Source organism: Cygnus olor, chromosome Z, assembly GCF_009769625.2.
Source record: "Cygnus olor isolate bCygOlo1 chromosome Z, bCygOlo1.pri.v2, whole genome shotgun sequence".
In the NCBI taxonomy this organism is placed as follows: Eukaryota; Metazoa; Chordata; class Aves; order Anseriformes; family Anatidae; genus Cygnus; species Cygnus olor.
In genome coordinates this window covers 11,087,246-11,103,099 of record NC_049198.1, presented here as the reverse complement: position 1 = coordinate 11,103,099, position 15,854 = coordinate 11,087,246, and the positions used below count along the sequence as shown (strand labels likewise).

The window sequence follows — 15,854 nt, the reverse complement described above, 5'->3', positions numbered from 1 at the left end:
ACTGCTCCATCCCTGCTGCCTGCGCGGCGCTTGCCATCTCCTCCGTGCATTGACTAATTGAATATCCAGGGCTGTCAGCCCGGCACCTTCAGGGAGCAGTATATTCTCTTCGAGACAACGAGAGCCAGCTCCTGGCAGGCTGGGTGTCAGCTGTGGGTGGGAGGAAAGGCTTTGAGAAGCTGCACCACCTGCACAGCTGCGGGAGGACCTCTCTGGTCCCCCCCTCCTGCTCCGTCCCAGGACATGGATTGAAGAATTACTGAAACTGGAATATTAACTCCAGGAACATCTCTCTTTCTCCCTTTGGGAAGTTGTAGCAACTGAAATATAAGGGAGAAGAGGTTGGGTTGAGTCTACGTGTCTTTGGCTGTTGCTCTGCTGAACCCACGGGCCAGCTCATGGCTGCTGCCTTGGAGAAGTTGTGCCAGGAGTGCTTTTGAGGCAGCCACATATCTTGGGTGTTGTTTGCTTTCAGTGTGCCTCCTCTCCCACAAGCTCAGTGTTTTTCTCTTGTTTTGTCACTGCGTGCTGCTAATAACAGCAGGGATGAATTGTAAAACGAGAGCCGAGACGAATACTGTTTGTCAGATGAACCTGCCAGGAGATTCCTGCGCTACTGGTTTGTGTGCATGTGTCAGTCCCTTTCAGGCTTGCTTTCATCTCCCAGATCTCGATCTGTGTCTCCTGTGCACTTGGCATTGCTGTTGCGATGTATAAACAAATCTGTTAGACTGTTTACTGGTATGTAACCTCAATAAATATTGTACCTGTCAATTAACAGTCAGTACTTAATGTTTACAGGTGGTTAAGTAAAGCTGCAGTATTTTTAGGATGAACCTAAATGCCCCTGAAAATTTGCAGATTCAAAGTAGCAAGGCTGTATCTGCCTGGCAGGAAGATCTTGGAGGCCTGGAAACCAGACCTGACCTTGGAAAGGACCCCGGCTGGCTGCAGTGGGAGTTGTGCGTGGTGATTTAAAAACAGGCAATCTCGGAGCAGGAGTAATGATCCATCACATCCTGGGAAGATCTGGGAGCTTAAATGCAGAAATCAAAGTTTGCTTCTTTTATTCAGTGGCTTGAAAGAGGGGGATGTTTTCTAGGCTGGTAATTATAAGAGCAAGGATGTAAGACGAGTAGGGGAGAGGCTGCTGGAGTCAGCTGGGAAATGATAAAGAAAAGGAAACCGTGAGGTTTCCTCGCAAGATATCATTTTTGTGGTTTCACCATGTTTACTGGGCAGACAGAATCCGTATTTTTTTGTTCTCGGTTTCTCTATCGCAGTATTCTTGGAAGAGGTGTGGGCTGCTTTCTCAGACATTCAGTCCCCAAGGAGTGCTGATAGGTTGTCAGGTGGGGACCAGTGGTGGGACCTGAGGGTTGTTACAGGTGCTGTGGGGGTGAGTGTGGTTTTCAAAGGTGGCCTGAAATGATTCAGGTCTACCTGGTGAGGTGGGAGAGGCTTTCATCAATGAACCAGAAGAAGCTTGGAGTCTCCAGAGAGCGGACCGGCTGCTTTTGCTTCCTCTTGCCCCAACAGGACGCTTTGAGAAGTCCTTAAACACTTAAAAGAAAAACATAGACTCCTCCAGAAACCCCTTGAGTCCTCTTGCTTCTGTTTAGGCTTCTGCCTTCATAAGGGACTAAAATCCAGGTTCAGCAGTCACCATCAGAAGCTACGTGAAGGGGATTCGGTAGGACAAAAGTTCTTTAACAGGAAAGGCAGGGCAGGTGAGAGGGGCTGGGGCTCCATGCCTTGGCATTCCTTTGCTGGAAGAAACATGCGGCTGGTAGTGGAACCGTGGCATGGGCTGTGGTGGGGCATGAGTCCAGTGTGGAAAGGAGTCAGCATTTGCTGGCCCCGTGAAACATGTTCTGTGTTTTTGTGAAGCCAGCTTACCAGCTCTTTAAAAAAGGCAGGGGGTATATTAATGCCTTGTGGTGCTTGGACATCTCGGATAAAAAAGGCTCGGTGTTGTTAACCCAAATAATTCAGCGGTGAGTTCCAGCCACCGGAGCAGCACACGTAGGCAATTTTGCTGCCTTATAGACTGGTCAGGCCTATCTCACATAGACCACAACTCTCCCCGGGCTCATGACTGTGTGCACAGGTGCACATATGTGTGTTTGTGTGTGCACGTAAAAGACCAGTCAGGTCTTTGCCAAGGAGCACTTGCTTTCGTATCACGTCAGCCAAACTGTGCTTTGTTCCACTTCATCAGAAAGTCGTCTTTGTTCGGTCCCGTTACTGCTTGCTTATTAAGATGGCTTGTCTCGGGAAAGGTTGAATGCTTTTGAATTGCATTTTGCTTTGCAGTTAGGGAAGGCTGACAGACTTTCTATAGCAATATTTACCAATTAGCATTGGTAAATGCCAGCCTTGCCTTGCATTTTGGCTAATGGAAGACGTTCCTTGTCCTGCCAAGCAGAAGAGTAAGGCTAATGGCACGTTAGAGGAATCAAAACACGAGACTTGACATAATGTACTTACTTTAAGGATTTTACTGTTTTTCAAATGTGATAGAAAAAAAAACACTAACTCATGCACTTGCTGTACCAAGATGCAGACCTTGCTGTGAGCAGGAAACTTCCAAGGGTATGTACCTACAGCTCCTCTGAACTACTGAAGCTGAGTTGCTTTGCATCATTTTTTTTTTTTGGCAACCTAAGCAATGATTATTATTTCATCAAGGGTTTTATGGTACTATTGTATGATGCATGTTTTAGACATAAATAACTCCATTTTCAGTTTTTGTTGTAGGCACCTTTAGACATGCAAGGGCCTTCCTGAGGACCTGCTTCTGTTCTTAACGTCTTTTTATTCTGTGTGTTTGCCTCCATCTGTCATTAACATGAATCCTGAGGCTATCTACTGTCTTGAAGTTTTAATTTGCACTGTGATAAGCATGTCTTCCTTCTCTCTTGCCTGCTTTGGGTTGTAAAGTCTCTCAGGGGATGTCTTTTAATTGTAGCTGTGCAGCACTGACAAAACTTGGCCTTGATTTCACTTTAGTGAAAGAGTTTTAGGAAGTGCTTTAACGTAACTAATACTGATACTACAGTTGTTTTTTTTTTTTATGCTCCCAGTTATGCTCCACCTTGTCATAAAACAACTGTCATCACAACTTTCTGGGATAAATTGCACTTGCTGCCAAGTTTTATCAACTGACTGAAGGTTTTGCCTTTCTTTGCTGTGATTTAAGTGTTAGCTGCAGCTGTGTTAGCTGTAGATTTTAATTTTAAGTAGGGCTCTGTTCTTTCATTCTCTGCTTGAATTGAATTTTCCAAAGGCTTCAGGCATGGTTGTGTAGAGACAGTCTGGTGATGGAGAAGTTGTAATGACATAGTTTTAATGCCTCATCTTGAGAAGGGATCCTTGCAGTTAGAAACGAACTACCCACAAAGGCAGCAGAGATGCACAGGGCGTGCTCTGCTATGACAAGCCATAACTGAAAGCACCAGTATAAGGCATCTCCCACCCATGCAAAAAGTGTTTTTTCATTTTGCATATGGCGTTAACAATACAGCGGATCCGCAACTGGAATGCAAAGGAATGGCTTTAGCTGAATGTGAGTTCACACTATTTGATGTTTTAATCATTACGTGTGAATGTTTGAAACCAAGTGGATATGCCTAAAAATAGAGTATGCCGTTTGTTTAGTGCTGCAATGTTTCAGATGTAAGTCATGATTATAGAGCTACATACGCTTAATTTTTGAGTCAGGGTGCTGAAAACACAGAGCAAACCCAAAAGATTCCTGACTGGCAGTTGTAAGAATAGTCCCTGTGAGAGACCCAGCTTTACTGACATGGTGACTTACTGCAGGATAGGCTTTAATCTACTGCAGTCAGCAAGGATTTTTTCTGAAAAATTCCAAACCAACTAACCAGCCACTTCCCGATAGCCCAGCATCAGAATGAGAGCCAGCGAGATCCTTGAGTAAACGTAAATAGGTTGTAACCTTTAAAAGCCAGAGCTCCCCAGGGGGATTTGCTGTGCTGAAGCCCCCCAGGGCCAGGGATAGCTGAGAAATCCTTTGGCTGATCTTGCAATGAAGCTCTCATCAATGGCAAGAGGTGAGTGGAGGGAGGGGAGCAGCCCAGAGAGGTGCAATCCAGATGGTGATGGCTCAGGATAACAAATGACTCCAGCAGATTTTTGTAAGGGGTGATTATGGAGTTCAGGTGCATGCAATGGCTGATAAAATGTTTAAAGCCCTTGCCAAGGAAATGATGTCAACAACCCTTCTCTGGAGATGGGTCCCTGGGGGTTGTTCTGCTTAAAGTCCTGGAGTTTTCATCCCATCATCTGTGATGCCTATTCTGAGTATTTTAATTGCATGTATGTCTTTGTGTTTGGGCGAAGGTATGTTTTCTCTTTTCACTGTTCCTCAGGCTTTATCCCCTAGGAAGTTTCTCTTTCCATGGGGAAAGCACTCACATTTCAGTAGAAGGATGCCAGGCATCTGGTGGCCCTTTGCCCAACCAAGAGGCCTTGTTAAATCAGCAGTGGACACTTGAGTGGAATCACAGTTGTGTCTGTGCTCTTGGCTCTTAACTGTTTGGAGGACATGGAAAGTTCACATGGTCAACACTGTGCAAATCATACCGAGGGCTACTAGTTTTGCTTTTCCTTTTCCTACTTTCAGGTGGTTTGGAGATGCCCAGAGGCACCAAGTGGCTTGTGTCAGCTGGAGGTAGAAGCCAAAGGCTTCATTGACTCAGGTGCTAAGACATTTTCACAGGCAGTAGGGATGGGCAAAGAACTCTCGTCTTGGGATAACTTAGTGATAAAAGAACTCAGGTGCTTTTTTTCCCCACTTCTGATTTGTTTTGGAGTTGGTTAGCTTGCTTGTACAACAGTGAAAACAGAACCCAAGGCAGCAGATGAAAGCATGAGTCCTGCTGTCAGATCAGCCTTAAAAACATCCTGGTAATATACTAGATGAAAAACATACTCATTATCCACTAATGAAATAATTGCTTTGTTAAGAATCTGCAAAAATCAGATTTTGGCATGATTTTGTGATTATGAGTCATTCACACTAATGTATCTGTGATGTGAAGAGTGATGGCTTTTGACTGCATCTTGAGATTGGCGCGTTTGAGCTAATCACCTGGCATGTGATTGCGAAGGTTAATTCACCAGCCACTGATCTGCATCTCCCATGTGTCCGATGGGGAGCAGGGCTGGTGGGAGGAGGCAGCATGTGATGGCAGGCAGCTGGGAGAAGTGCTTTTCATTTATTCTGCATCACTGAAGGGTGCTGGGGAGTGCTGTTGCTGCTATTCCCACCCCACTATTGCTCCCCCTCCATGTAGAGGATGCTGCTGTGCTTGAAGGCAATGCTTATATGCTGGTCTGAGTGTTTCTGTATGGGAAATACTGCTGGTTTCCAGCTGCGTGTGACCGGCGCGTTGACTGGTAGCTGCCCTCAAACCTATTGTGGTCGCTGCTTCTTTTTAAGTTGTGAATCTTCTGACTTTCTCCGACATGTCAAGGTTCCAAGGTGAGGAGGAGCTGGCTGTTTGCTTCTGCTGCTGGGGAAGACCCGTGAGGTCCCCATGCTGGAACCAGTCCCATGCAGGCGATGAAGCCCTCCTGGTCCTGCTTCATGGTGGCGCATCGTTATCAGTGATTTCAGTGGGGCTCAGCCTGATTTTGGGTTAAAAACCATTACTTACATGAGATTCAGCTGAATTGCTGCTGTGACAGAAAGTGCTTTTTGTAGACAACTATTTTCCATTTTCCATTTTGCTGCCTGGCTTTTTAACTACTTACTGCATTTCTGTTTTCCATTTGTTTACACCTTGCTCCTGCCAAGCTTTTCTTTAATATAACATTTCAAAGCAATCTTTCCTTTGTATACACAGATTTGCAACTTGTTGAACACCACACAGTCAAAATCAGTCAAACCCCTTTAAACTCCCCTGTAATTAGCTGGTGAAAGGCGGGAGGGAAAAGCGGTTCTGACACATTTCCATTTATTTATTTATTTTACACTCGGAGGGGGAAAAAAGTTTCTTTTTGTTTTATTAATGACGCGCTTATGAAACCGAGCGTTTGATGGCATGCACTCAGAGCAGGCGTAATGCGAGCTTCCCCACATCGTGCTGGCAGCGCGCATCCTCTCTGATCTGTGGCACGCTAGTTTATTCCAGATGTGGGCTTGCTCCGCGCAGCGGCTGCTGCCTGATGTGCAGAGGCTTCACGGTGGAGAAGGATGGCCTGTGGGGACCAACTTGAAGCTGCCGGCCCTATTCTCTGTTCTCGCTTGCGGTCTGTTACATAAGGCAACCCCTTTTTTTTTTCGCTCACGATTAATCCGAGTAGAATATTCATACTGTCTTAAAAACAAAACAAAAAAAAAAAAACAAAAAACACAAACATTTTAATTATTTGTAGCTTATGCACTTTGATTGTCTGCAAGCGGAAAAATCCGATCGGAGGCGCTGCCTGCTCTCAGGAGCCAAGTTGGGAGGAAAGTTGAGTCACCTATGAGTGATGTAACTGAGGAGAATAAAAAATAGCCATTAGCCAAACTGCAGCCTCTCCGACTTGGCTGTTTGTATTTGTTCCTTCTGTAGGAGTGTTCACAGGAGAGCAAGAAGTCAAAAACGTAGGTCTGCAATGCTCTGGTCTCATCTCCTTCTCTGAGGCCCCCTCTGGCGAGTGTCCGTGGCGTCCACGCAGCCCTCCCAGAGAGGGAAATCCCTTTGTGCAGGCAGCTCCGCTGCTCTGGGTTTATGAACAAAGTCAATGGGATGTCTCTGAGCAGAGTTTGCTTTCAGCAGATGGAGAGCAAAAGTCAAAAGGAATTTTCGCCTTCTCATTCTTTTGATGTTCTCAAAGCAAGCGTGGATGTCTCTGAGTGTGCCTCTTGGCCAAATCTCAGGTGAACTGTGTGGTGTCTTGGGTCACCAGCCCACCTTATCAAATGAGCCCTTTCCACTTAGCTTCTCAAGCGCCAAGCGTCGTTACTGTGACCTGACATCACTTTTATTCTTAAGAGCAGCGAGATCGGGCTATGGTCTGCCCTTGCTGAGGATGTCTGTAGTTTGAAACACCCAGCTGGACCCACAGCAGCATATCCCTGTGCTTTGGGCATGAGATGCTCTAGCACAGAATGCTCTGGGTGCGTGTGTGCAGGCTGATTGTGTCATCGGTGAACAAAGCTGTGGGGACTGTGCCGAGTCGTCTGCAAGTGAAGCTATGAGAAGTCTTCTGGGAGGATGGAGAAGTTCAGATGTTAATGGGTATACGAAGCTGGCAGCAAGCAACATTGTGCAGCCTAACATAGGAGACCATTCAGCAATTAAAGTCGCCGTCCTCCTCTGGGCAGGATTAGGCAGGTTCCAAGGACAGTGGCATCAGGCCTGTGAATGCCAAATCTAACTGTGCTTTGAGTTTCCCTTGGGCATTGCAAGTCTCTGGAGCTGAGTAAATAAGCCAGAATCCTAGCTTTCATTTAAAGATTAAGTGAGCATGTAGTCTTCTTGTTTAGGAAGAAAAGCTTGAAAATATGATCCCTTGAAAAAAAAATATTCAAAATTGAAGACATGAAATGCATCACTCTACTTTTTTATTTTATTTAAAGCATTTATGGTTTATGCTGTTGAACCTACAAAGCCCCAAGAAAGCGGTTTTTCAAGTCAAGTTTAAATGCATTTAAAAATCCTTGGACATGGCCTAGAGTGTTAATAACACTTCTCTGTTATGGAGTCACAGAAGATGTTCATTGAAAGCATCAGTGTTTCCCAGATGGCTGCAAAGCATCCCATGCAGAAGAGCACCTTCACGGGGAGGGGAAGGGGGCTCTGCTGAACACCCCCCTTTCTCCACGAAGCCTCAACCAAAGGCTGGGACATCTGCCTTTTAATACTTGTCTGTTAAGAGTTCAGTGTGATGTAGCTGAAAGGTATGTGGGTATTTGTGGGGGGCTTTTATAGCAGCCCCGCCGTGGTTAAATGTGTAGGTACGGATGTTTTGGTGAGGGGCGCTGATTTCCAGTTGCTGAGTTATGGCAGTGAAAAGCCCACAGCTGACCAGAGGCAGCCCGAGGTGTGGTTTTCTTAAACAGGAGACTGCGGCCATGTCACTTTAAAGCTAGTAAAGGAAATATGTATTTCAGTATGTGTGGGGTTGTGGGGTTGTCTTCAGTGTGCTCTGCCATACTCTGAGGTCCACACTCAGACTGAGTGCAGGTGCTTTTGATTTTAATGGGACTTCAAGGGGAATAAGATGGTGCCTGTGTTAAGAGCAGTGGAGTCTCACCATTTGCTGCTGTGAAATGCTTTGCTATGTAAATGAATATTTGCAGGCAGGACAGTGAAGAATAAATTTCAGATTTTTTTTTTTAAATGTGTGATAGTGAGAAGTGCCAAGGAATGCAGGCTCGTTGCTGTGTGGCATGGGTCTTTGCATAACCGGCATTCCAAAATGCCTTTCAGTGCAAATCATTGAAAACAATGTTGTGACTGCGTTGTTAAACTTTATCAGAGGGTATGCTTCTGAACAGGATTTAACAACTGGACACTTGGAGTGGCATCTTGTTGGGAGAATAGATGCCATCATAACAGCTGGGAGTCGTTTGGGGGAGAAAGGGATATGACATTTTTGTTACGCTATTTTCATTATGGGTGCAAGGCACTTTACAGCAATAAAATCTCTCTGGAGCATTGTTGTGCTGTAGCTTAGCTTGTTTTTTTTTTTTTTTCTTTAAGTACGTAAATGCAATTGACTCTTGCCCCTGCATTTAACGTGGTGTCTCATGTATCACTCTTAATTGATCTCAAGGTATTCGCTGTCCTGACATGCCCTGTTACTCAACAGGAGACTGGGCTTTTATCAGTGTGTTCAGCATCCCAGTTAAACCTGTTGAGATATTGCTCATGTGCATGACTGTCAGGTTAACAAATTACCCACAGGTGTATATATGTTTCCAGGATCAAACTTTTGGCTTACCTCTGAAGACACTGGGTTGGTTTTTCCTGTTCCTTGTACCTGTGGTCCAGGTGCCATGTAACGTTCATCTGTTATTTTTCACTTTGTTCTTAGATACTGGTGTCGATACTGTTTTTCCTGGGTCTGAGAAACAAATGTTGCATTTCATTAAAAAGTTTCAGCACTGGGCCCGGCTGGTCAGGTTAAAAAAAGCACATTTTCTTCACTTAATACAGGCTCCGATAAACAGCATTGGCCTGAAATCTGCGAGTTGTTGCCACGATCCTTAGGTTCGCTGTTATATTTAGCAGTTCCACTTCTCAGAAACAAGCAGCAATTTCTACATGCTCTTCACAGTTTGGCATGAAATTTTAATCGTCTTCACTACTTGGGCGTTTGTGCGCTGCAGGAACGTTACTTATGTGCAGCACAGACCCAGTCAGAAATAGATGACCCGGTGCTGAGTGACTTCAGCAAGCAGCCTCAAATCGCCTCCGAATTGTGCATTTTGCTGCCTTGCGAGCTTCCTAGGGTTTCCTGTAATTCTGTTATCCTGATTTTTTTCCCCTCTCTGAGAGAGTCCTGACAATTGCTTGTGTCTTGCTTGTTTGTTCTTCTTTCCTTTCTTGTTCTGCTGATACCTGCCACTTCTGTGTTTCCTTGTGCTCAGTCCTTCCAGCAGGACGCATTGGAACTAGGTTCTTGTTTTGCATTTTGTATTGCTCCAGAGATCGTAAAACACCGTTTTTTGGATTTATAATCATTAAAAAAATAATAAAGCTGTCCTAAACATTACTTACTACCTTGCTTATATCGAAAAGTTATTCTCTGTGTTGGGTAATTTATTATTTACAGTCTGTACAACAGCTGTCAAATAAGAAATACTTGATCAGCAGCAGATAAAATGAGGCTGGCATTTTCTTCTATGTGTCTCAAACACTGCAAGCCCCTCCGGAGTGGGAAACACTGCTACGTAATGCAAGTCTGGCCCCTGCTGCAGTGGCAGCCGTGCTGCCTGGTGTTCAAGGTGCCCCTTGCACAGCCTCTTGCTGCTCTGCCACCCATTTGCCCAGCTGCTGCAAGTCCTTGAGTTTTGGCGAAGGTGTTCAAGGCTGCTGGTTGCTGCGGGAAGGATCAGGACGTAGACAGCTGTATCTCTGCGTAGCTCAGAAAAGCTGCAAGGCCTTGCAAGGAAACCTCTACATACTGCACCTGCTCTGTGCTGCTTCCTCCTTTCTGCCTCCTTCGCTTGGACCACAGATAACAAAGCAAAGTGTGGTGACGGGCAGCACGGCTGTAAATCGTTTCCTCCTGTACCCTCCCAGCCCTCTCTCACTGTCCAAATCCAAATTCAAGGACTCTCTGCCCGTTTTCTCTCAGCGAGAAGGTTGCCGCATATGGAAGATGCACATCCTGAAGGGGACCGACGGGCTGGGGATCCAGATAACAGGAGGCAGAGGGTCGAAGCGGTCCCCTCACAGCATCATCATCACCCACGTGGAGGAAGGCGGCTCGGCACACAGGTGAGGCAGCAGTGGTGCCCTCGGTGTGGGTGCCATAGAGCGTCTTTGGCCATTGTTGTTAGCCATAGTCAGGAGCTGGGAGCAGGGGATTTGCCCTCCCATTGTGGTGTGGAGACCTGCATCACTCTATAAGGGTAAGAATATGGAATTTTTAGCTTAAAAGCTTATTTTTGTGGTTGGATGCTGAGGCCCCTCCTGGAGTCTTTAGTCCAAGGTAAAGACAGATCCTCTTGGTGATGGAGTATAACCGAAGGATCCCAATGGCTTGTGTTTTTTTTTTCTCAGGCCCCTTTTTGGACCAGGTCCCTTTTTGGATGATGGGCCTTCCCCATGAGACCATAGGTGGGCGAGTGTAGGCTCTGCACCACAGGGTGCTCGCCCCCAGCCCTGCCCTCTGTGATGTGAGGAGATGGGGCTCACTGCTGCTACTCATCCATCTCTGGTGGGGCATGGAGAGGGTCCAGAGGGGCTCAGCCAGACAAAACATAGTGAAATGGCTCTGGTTATAACAATGATGTTCTGGGGGCCTTTCCTGAACCCCCTTTCTGGGCAAATAGCACTGCGCTGATCAATGCTAGTTTAGCGTCAGCCAGGTCACATTTTATTCATGACTCTGTGTGCCACCAAAGCCTGACACTGTGGCAGGACCACGTTACAGCTCCCCATTCCTGCTGTGTTTCCACAGGGACGGCAGGCTGACGGTGGGCGACGAGCTCCTGATGATCAATGGGCACTCACTGGTGGGGCTGTCCCACCAGGATGCTGTGGCTCTCCTTCGCTCAGCTGCTGGCCTGGTTCAGCTGGTGGTTGCTAGCAAGGTACGGTCAGCACATGCAATGTCCTCTCTGTGGTATGGTGTCCCCTAAGTCCCTGTCCTCAAGGTTTTGTGCACAGAAAGGGCGTATTTCTTTTTTTTTCTTTTTGAAATGCAGGCACATGCACGCGTTTGCTCCCCTAAGTTTAATGCACAGCTACTGGGAATACTATCAGGAGCTGCCATAAATGTGAGGCAAATCGGCAGGGGATAGACCAGCTTACTGATTTGCTTGTATTGTCACTGTCATTTCAGTGTGCAAATGAGGCTGTATTTAGTCATGCAGACGTTACTGAAGTTTTGGCCAAAAATCATTTTCTTAAAATATACGTAGCCTGCTAAATAAAGCAGGCTGTTCTCAGCCTTGTCAGATGCCTGCCCATGGAGCCTCTTATCTCTTGTTGTATCTGTGTGCCAGAGGTCTCCTGATGATGATCTCTTGGCTTGAATTCCTTATTTTGTCCTTGTTAATAGCTTGGAGTGAAGCTCTTGCAGATAAAGTAGCATAAATTTTAGGGGAGTAAGAGTGGAACTCATTTATCATTAGGGCTCTCAGTTTTGCTTTCAGCGCAGAAGAGATCAAGGGGACGTTACACAATATTTTCAATTAATTTAAGAAAATCCTGCCCACCCCAGTTTCTCGCTCCCCCGTACCACAGCCTGATGTTCCCCTGCTTGGGTTGAGACAGGCTCCCAAAAGTGCTTGGGGTCTCAGAAGGACCTGACTGCAGGTGTGGGGCCAGCAGGGCCACCGAGGTGGTGGCAGGAACCGCTCTTGAGCCTTTATTTCCAGGTGGGACATGCTGTGTCAGGATTATTATTATTATTGCTGACTTTTTTTTTTTAAGCTTCCTCTTCATGTTGTCCCAGTCAACCTGATGTGAGTTTCCATGGGCTTCATGTCTGGATGCTCTTAGGGCTTCCTAGGAAGCTGCTTATGCTTGTGTTCCTCAAGAAGAGGCTCTGCCCTTCCATGTTCAAAGTGAATAGCCAGTAGCTTCTCTGATGTTTCAGTTAGACAGTGAACTCCATTCAAGACCTTCTCTAGGCTCCCGGTGTGGTAGTAGCCCCACCAGTGCTGATTCTGGAAACAGCACGCTTTGAACTGAAATAGGTACATCTTGTATTTCATTTAGACAATTGGACTCTGCCAAAACGCAAGGCAGCAGCCTGCATAAAATTCTCCTTAAAATTATTTGCTTGCTTATGGAATGGCTGCATCAAAATAATCGCTGTGAACAAGCTCACAGCGTAAAACTTTGTGTAAAAAGGTGTAAATAGGTGAAGTGTTCCCCAGCAGATCCCTTTGGGTGTTATTTGTTGGTACAGGAAAGCAGGCAATTTGGCCTGCTGAGCACTCCAAACACAGGATTTGCTTTGAAAGCAATAAAATGAGGGTCTGTCTCACCGCTGCTTTCAGCTGATGCATGTGTTTACCTCCCAGAAAACCTGCTAAAGCATGGAAACAGCTCCTGAAGCATCAGGGCTGGGTTCATAGAGGCTTGGCAGGTTGGTCTTCATTGTCTTCTCCAAAGTGGTGTAGTCAATTTATTTTCCTTGTGCATGTAGATAGATACACTTGTGAAAGAAGCATCCACAGGGAAGTGCAGAATGTGATTTGGGATGTAATGAAATGAGTAATGAGTCTGCAAACTCCTGAATCTGCTTGCCATTATATTTAACAAACTGGGGAGGAGCAGGCTTGCTGGGGTAGCATTTATTTTAAATTCTCCTTTATAAGATCTAAATGTTTTGGGCTCTGTTTACTATATTTGTTCTTTAAAACTGGGACTGCTTTTTATAACTGGGCCATTAAAGTTCAAGCACACAGAGATGCATACGGAGGGGAGGATTATCAAGGAGCTCTCATGGGGCAGGTGAAATGGGGCCACACCACCGTGACTCCAGTGGGTTTCTGTGTGCAATATAACATGGTTTTGTTGTCTCTCGGGTAGGAATCTGCCGAAGGGGATTTTCGGAAGTACCCATCTACCAGTTTGCCAGATTTGCTTAGCACTTGCTCAGTCCAAGACTCTGTCTCTTGCACTGACAATAAAGAAAATGAAGAGCCAGAAGAAGATGATGTGAAGGGAGTGAATGTGTCTCCTGAATCACTGGTCGCTGTAAGTGTGGCTTTGATGATGTTCTTAACCTCTCCCTTGATGCCCGCTTGCATCTGTCATGTTCTCCTCCAGCCCGATACGGACAGGATGGGGCGATCAAATGAAGCCCTTTTTCTCATGGAAAGTGGTTGATGAGCTGAAATGGGGATGCCATCTTCTGCAGCGTCTGCCCTCTCTGTTCCTGCACTGTAACAGAGCAGTGGCATGGGGAGCAGGAACTCTAATGTCCTCTGAGCTATGTGGCGATCACAGTCTTTGTTCTTCCCCTGCTGTCGGATTGTTTTCCACCCGCTTCCATTGCTTTTGTTGGAACTGATGGGGAAATCTCTCTCAGTGCTTACATGGTAACATGTTCTCCTCTCTCCTCCTTTTGTAACTAAACTTCTTTAACAGCTTATCATCCAGTTCTTCAAGGTTTTATTTGCTCTGTTGGAGCCAATGGGCACCTTTTGGGGGAGCGATATGAATTTTTGGCTGCAAACTCTAACTGAAGGTCTGCTGAATAAATGCTGTTGGTTGATAATCTTGCCTGCATTCCCTTCGGGGCTGCATTAAGCAGAGATTAAGTGGATTATTGTTATTTATTTGTAATGTAGCAGCTCTCTGAAGCTTCATCAGTGTTCTGGGCCTCTGTTGTATTGTACAAATGCAGAATAAAATGATGTTCACAACTCTAAAGAGCTTACAGGCTGGTTTTCAAGCATGAGAAAGCAGGTGGATTCAATTGAAGCCTTTCTTTCTCTCCTTTTTTTCTTTTGATTCCCCCCCCTCCCCACCTTTTTTTTTTTTTTTTTTTTTTGTGGCACTTATAATAAATCTCTTAAACCTTTGGATGGCTCAGATGTGATATCTGGTTTGGTGATTTGATTGTGCATTTTTACACTCCTACAGCCTCACACTATAATCTACCTGATGCTGGTGTTCACTTCATGCCTGCATGTTATTTCTGACCTGCTTTAAGTCTATGCTTATAACAATCCCCGCTCTCAAGCATCTCTTTAACGTGATAAGTTTTGTTTTCTTGTTAGTGATTTCTGTGTGGTTTTCTGTTCCATGTGCCAGGGTGCTGTTTTGAGGGGAGGGAGGGAAAAGCAAATAAATCAGGAATGCTTGGTGCTGCTGACATGGTAGCATTTGAGTGCAAACTTGAGTGGGCATCTGAGCATTCTTTTGGCTTTAGAAATACTTTTCATTCTGCTATGTGTCATGTTTCAAGTTCTGGTAATTTTTTGTAAGTTTGTGGCTCAGCAAAGCTTGAATATAAAAATCAATTTTGTCAAAAGTTAATTATACATGGCTTCAGGATGCAGTTCCCTGCTGTTCCAGTGAATCTTTCAGCACATGCTAACAGTGATTTGCCACTTCATATGCTCCTGATTTTCCAGCAAAGCTCTGTGTGTTTTTCAGTGAGGGCATTTTTAAATGTTATTGGATATTTCCTTTCCAGATTAACATAACATTCAGGGAAACTTGAGGTAACTGAGGCACACAGCACCGTGAAGGGGATTGTTATTTATTTCTAAAGTAGGAAGACAAGCCTGCCCAGAGCCCTTCAGCATGTACTTGAGTTTGTAGCCTACCCTAAAGTCTGAAGCCACTGCAGTGGCAACAGCCTGATTTTGAGCTAGTTTGGCCTGCCTGTCGCCTTTGTTGGCCATAGCTCTGTGCTTTTGTAATTCATTGCTAGGGGCTGGAGGGAAAATCACAGAAATCTGAGTACAATAAACATGTTAGAAGAATGGCAGGAAGATTTCATTTTTTTTTTTAAATGAAGGGAGTGTAATTCAGAGGGATGTAGGCATGCTAAGTTTTTGGTGGCTCTCAGGACCTCTTCTTTTTTCAGTTGAGCTACACCTGAAATCTATCCTCTTCTAATCCCAAGTGTGGAAGTCTTTGCATTCCCCATGTAATTGCTGTGTCAGCCTCGGGAGCACAGACAGGGCTCTGCAGCTCGGGGTGGGCAGTCCATGCAGCGCAGACCCCTGGGATATACCTGCAGCCTGATCCATCCGCATCAGCTCAGAGCAGCAAGCTGGGACAGCTGGGCTGGGCTGTGCAAATCCTGTGTGCCACCGGGCAGGACAGGGGAAGGTAAACGTATTGAAAAGATAAACTTCACACGTGGTTATTCTTTGTCTGGCGAGATGGGGAGAATTTTTCACAGCAAGGCTTTGAAGCTGGTTTGAAGGTCAGCATGGGCATGAGGCATCATATGATTTAAAAAGAAAAACCACAAAACATATCTATATGATTATACATACTGTGTGTGTGTATATATATGTACATATGTATGTGTGTGTATATATAACTGCAAAACTGCTCTGGAAATTACTGTTCTTTGCTGCTCCCACTCCCTTGATGGTAATCACATGTCTTCTCTTGCTCTCGTGTACTCCCTGTATTCTTACCATAGATAAGAGATGAGACTGTTGCTGGTGATTAAAGCAGGAA

At 45.5% G+C, this 15,854-nt stretch overlaps 1 protein-coding gene across 7 annotated transcripts in view; it reads left to right on the top strand.

Moving 5' to 3' along the window:
- The window catches only part of PDZD2 (PDZ domain containing 2), a 197,809-nt gene that overhangs the window by 132,087 nt on the left and 49,868 nt on the right, over nt 1-15,854 (top strand). For 5 of the 7 annotated variants that reach the window (XM_040540865.1, XM_040540864.1, XM_040540870.1 and 2 more), the window contains 3 exons: nt 10,324-10,466; nt 11,152-11,284; nt 13,236-13,403. The exons of 1 other annotated variant lie outside the window; for it this stretch is intronic. In XM_040540865.1, coding sequence (XP_040396799.1) covers nt 10,324-10,466; nt 11,152-11,284; nt 13,236-13,403 — 444 coding nt within the window. Of the gene's footprint in view, nt 1-4,233; nt 4,366-10,323; nt 10,467-11,151; nt 11,285-13,235; nt 13,404-15,854 lie in introns of those variants that run through there. One more of the 7 variants, XM_040540871.1, reaches the window with a different exon arrangement.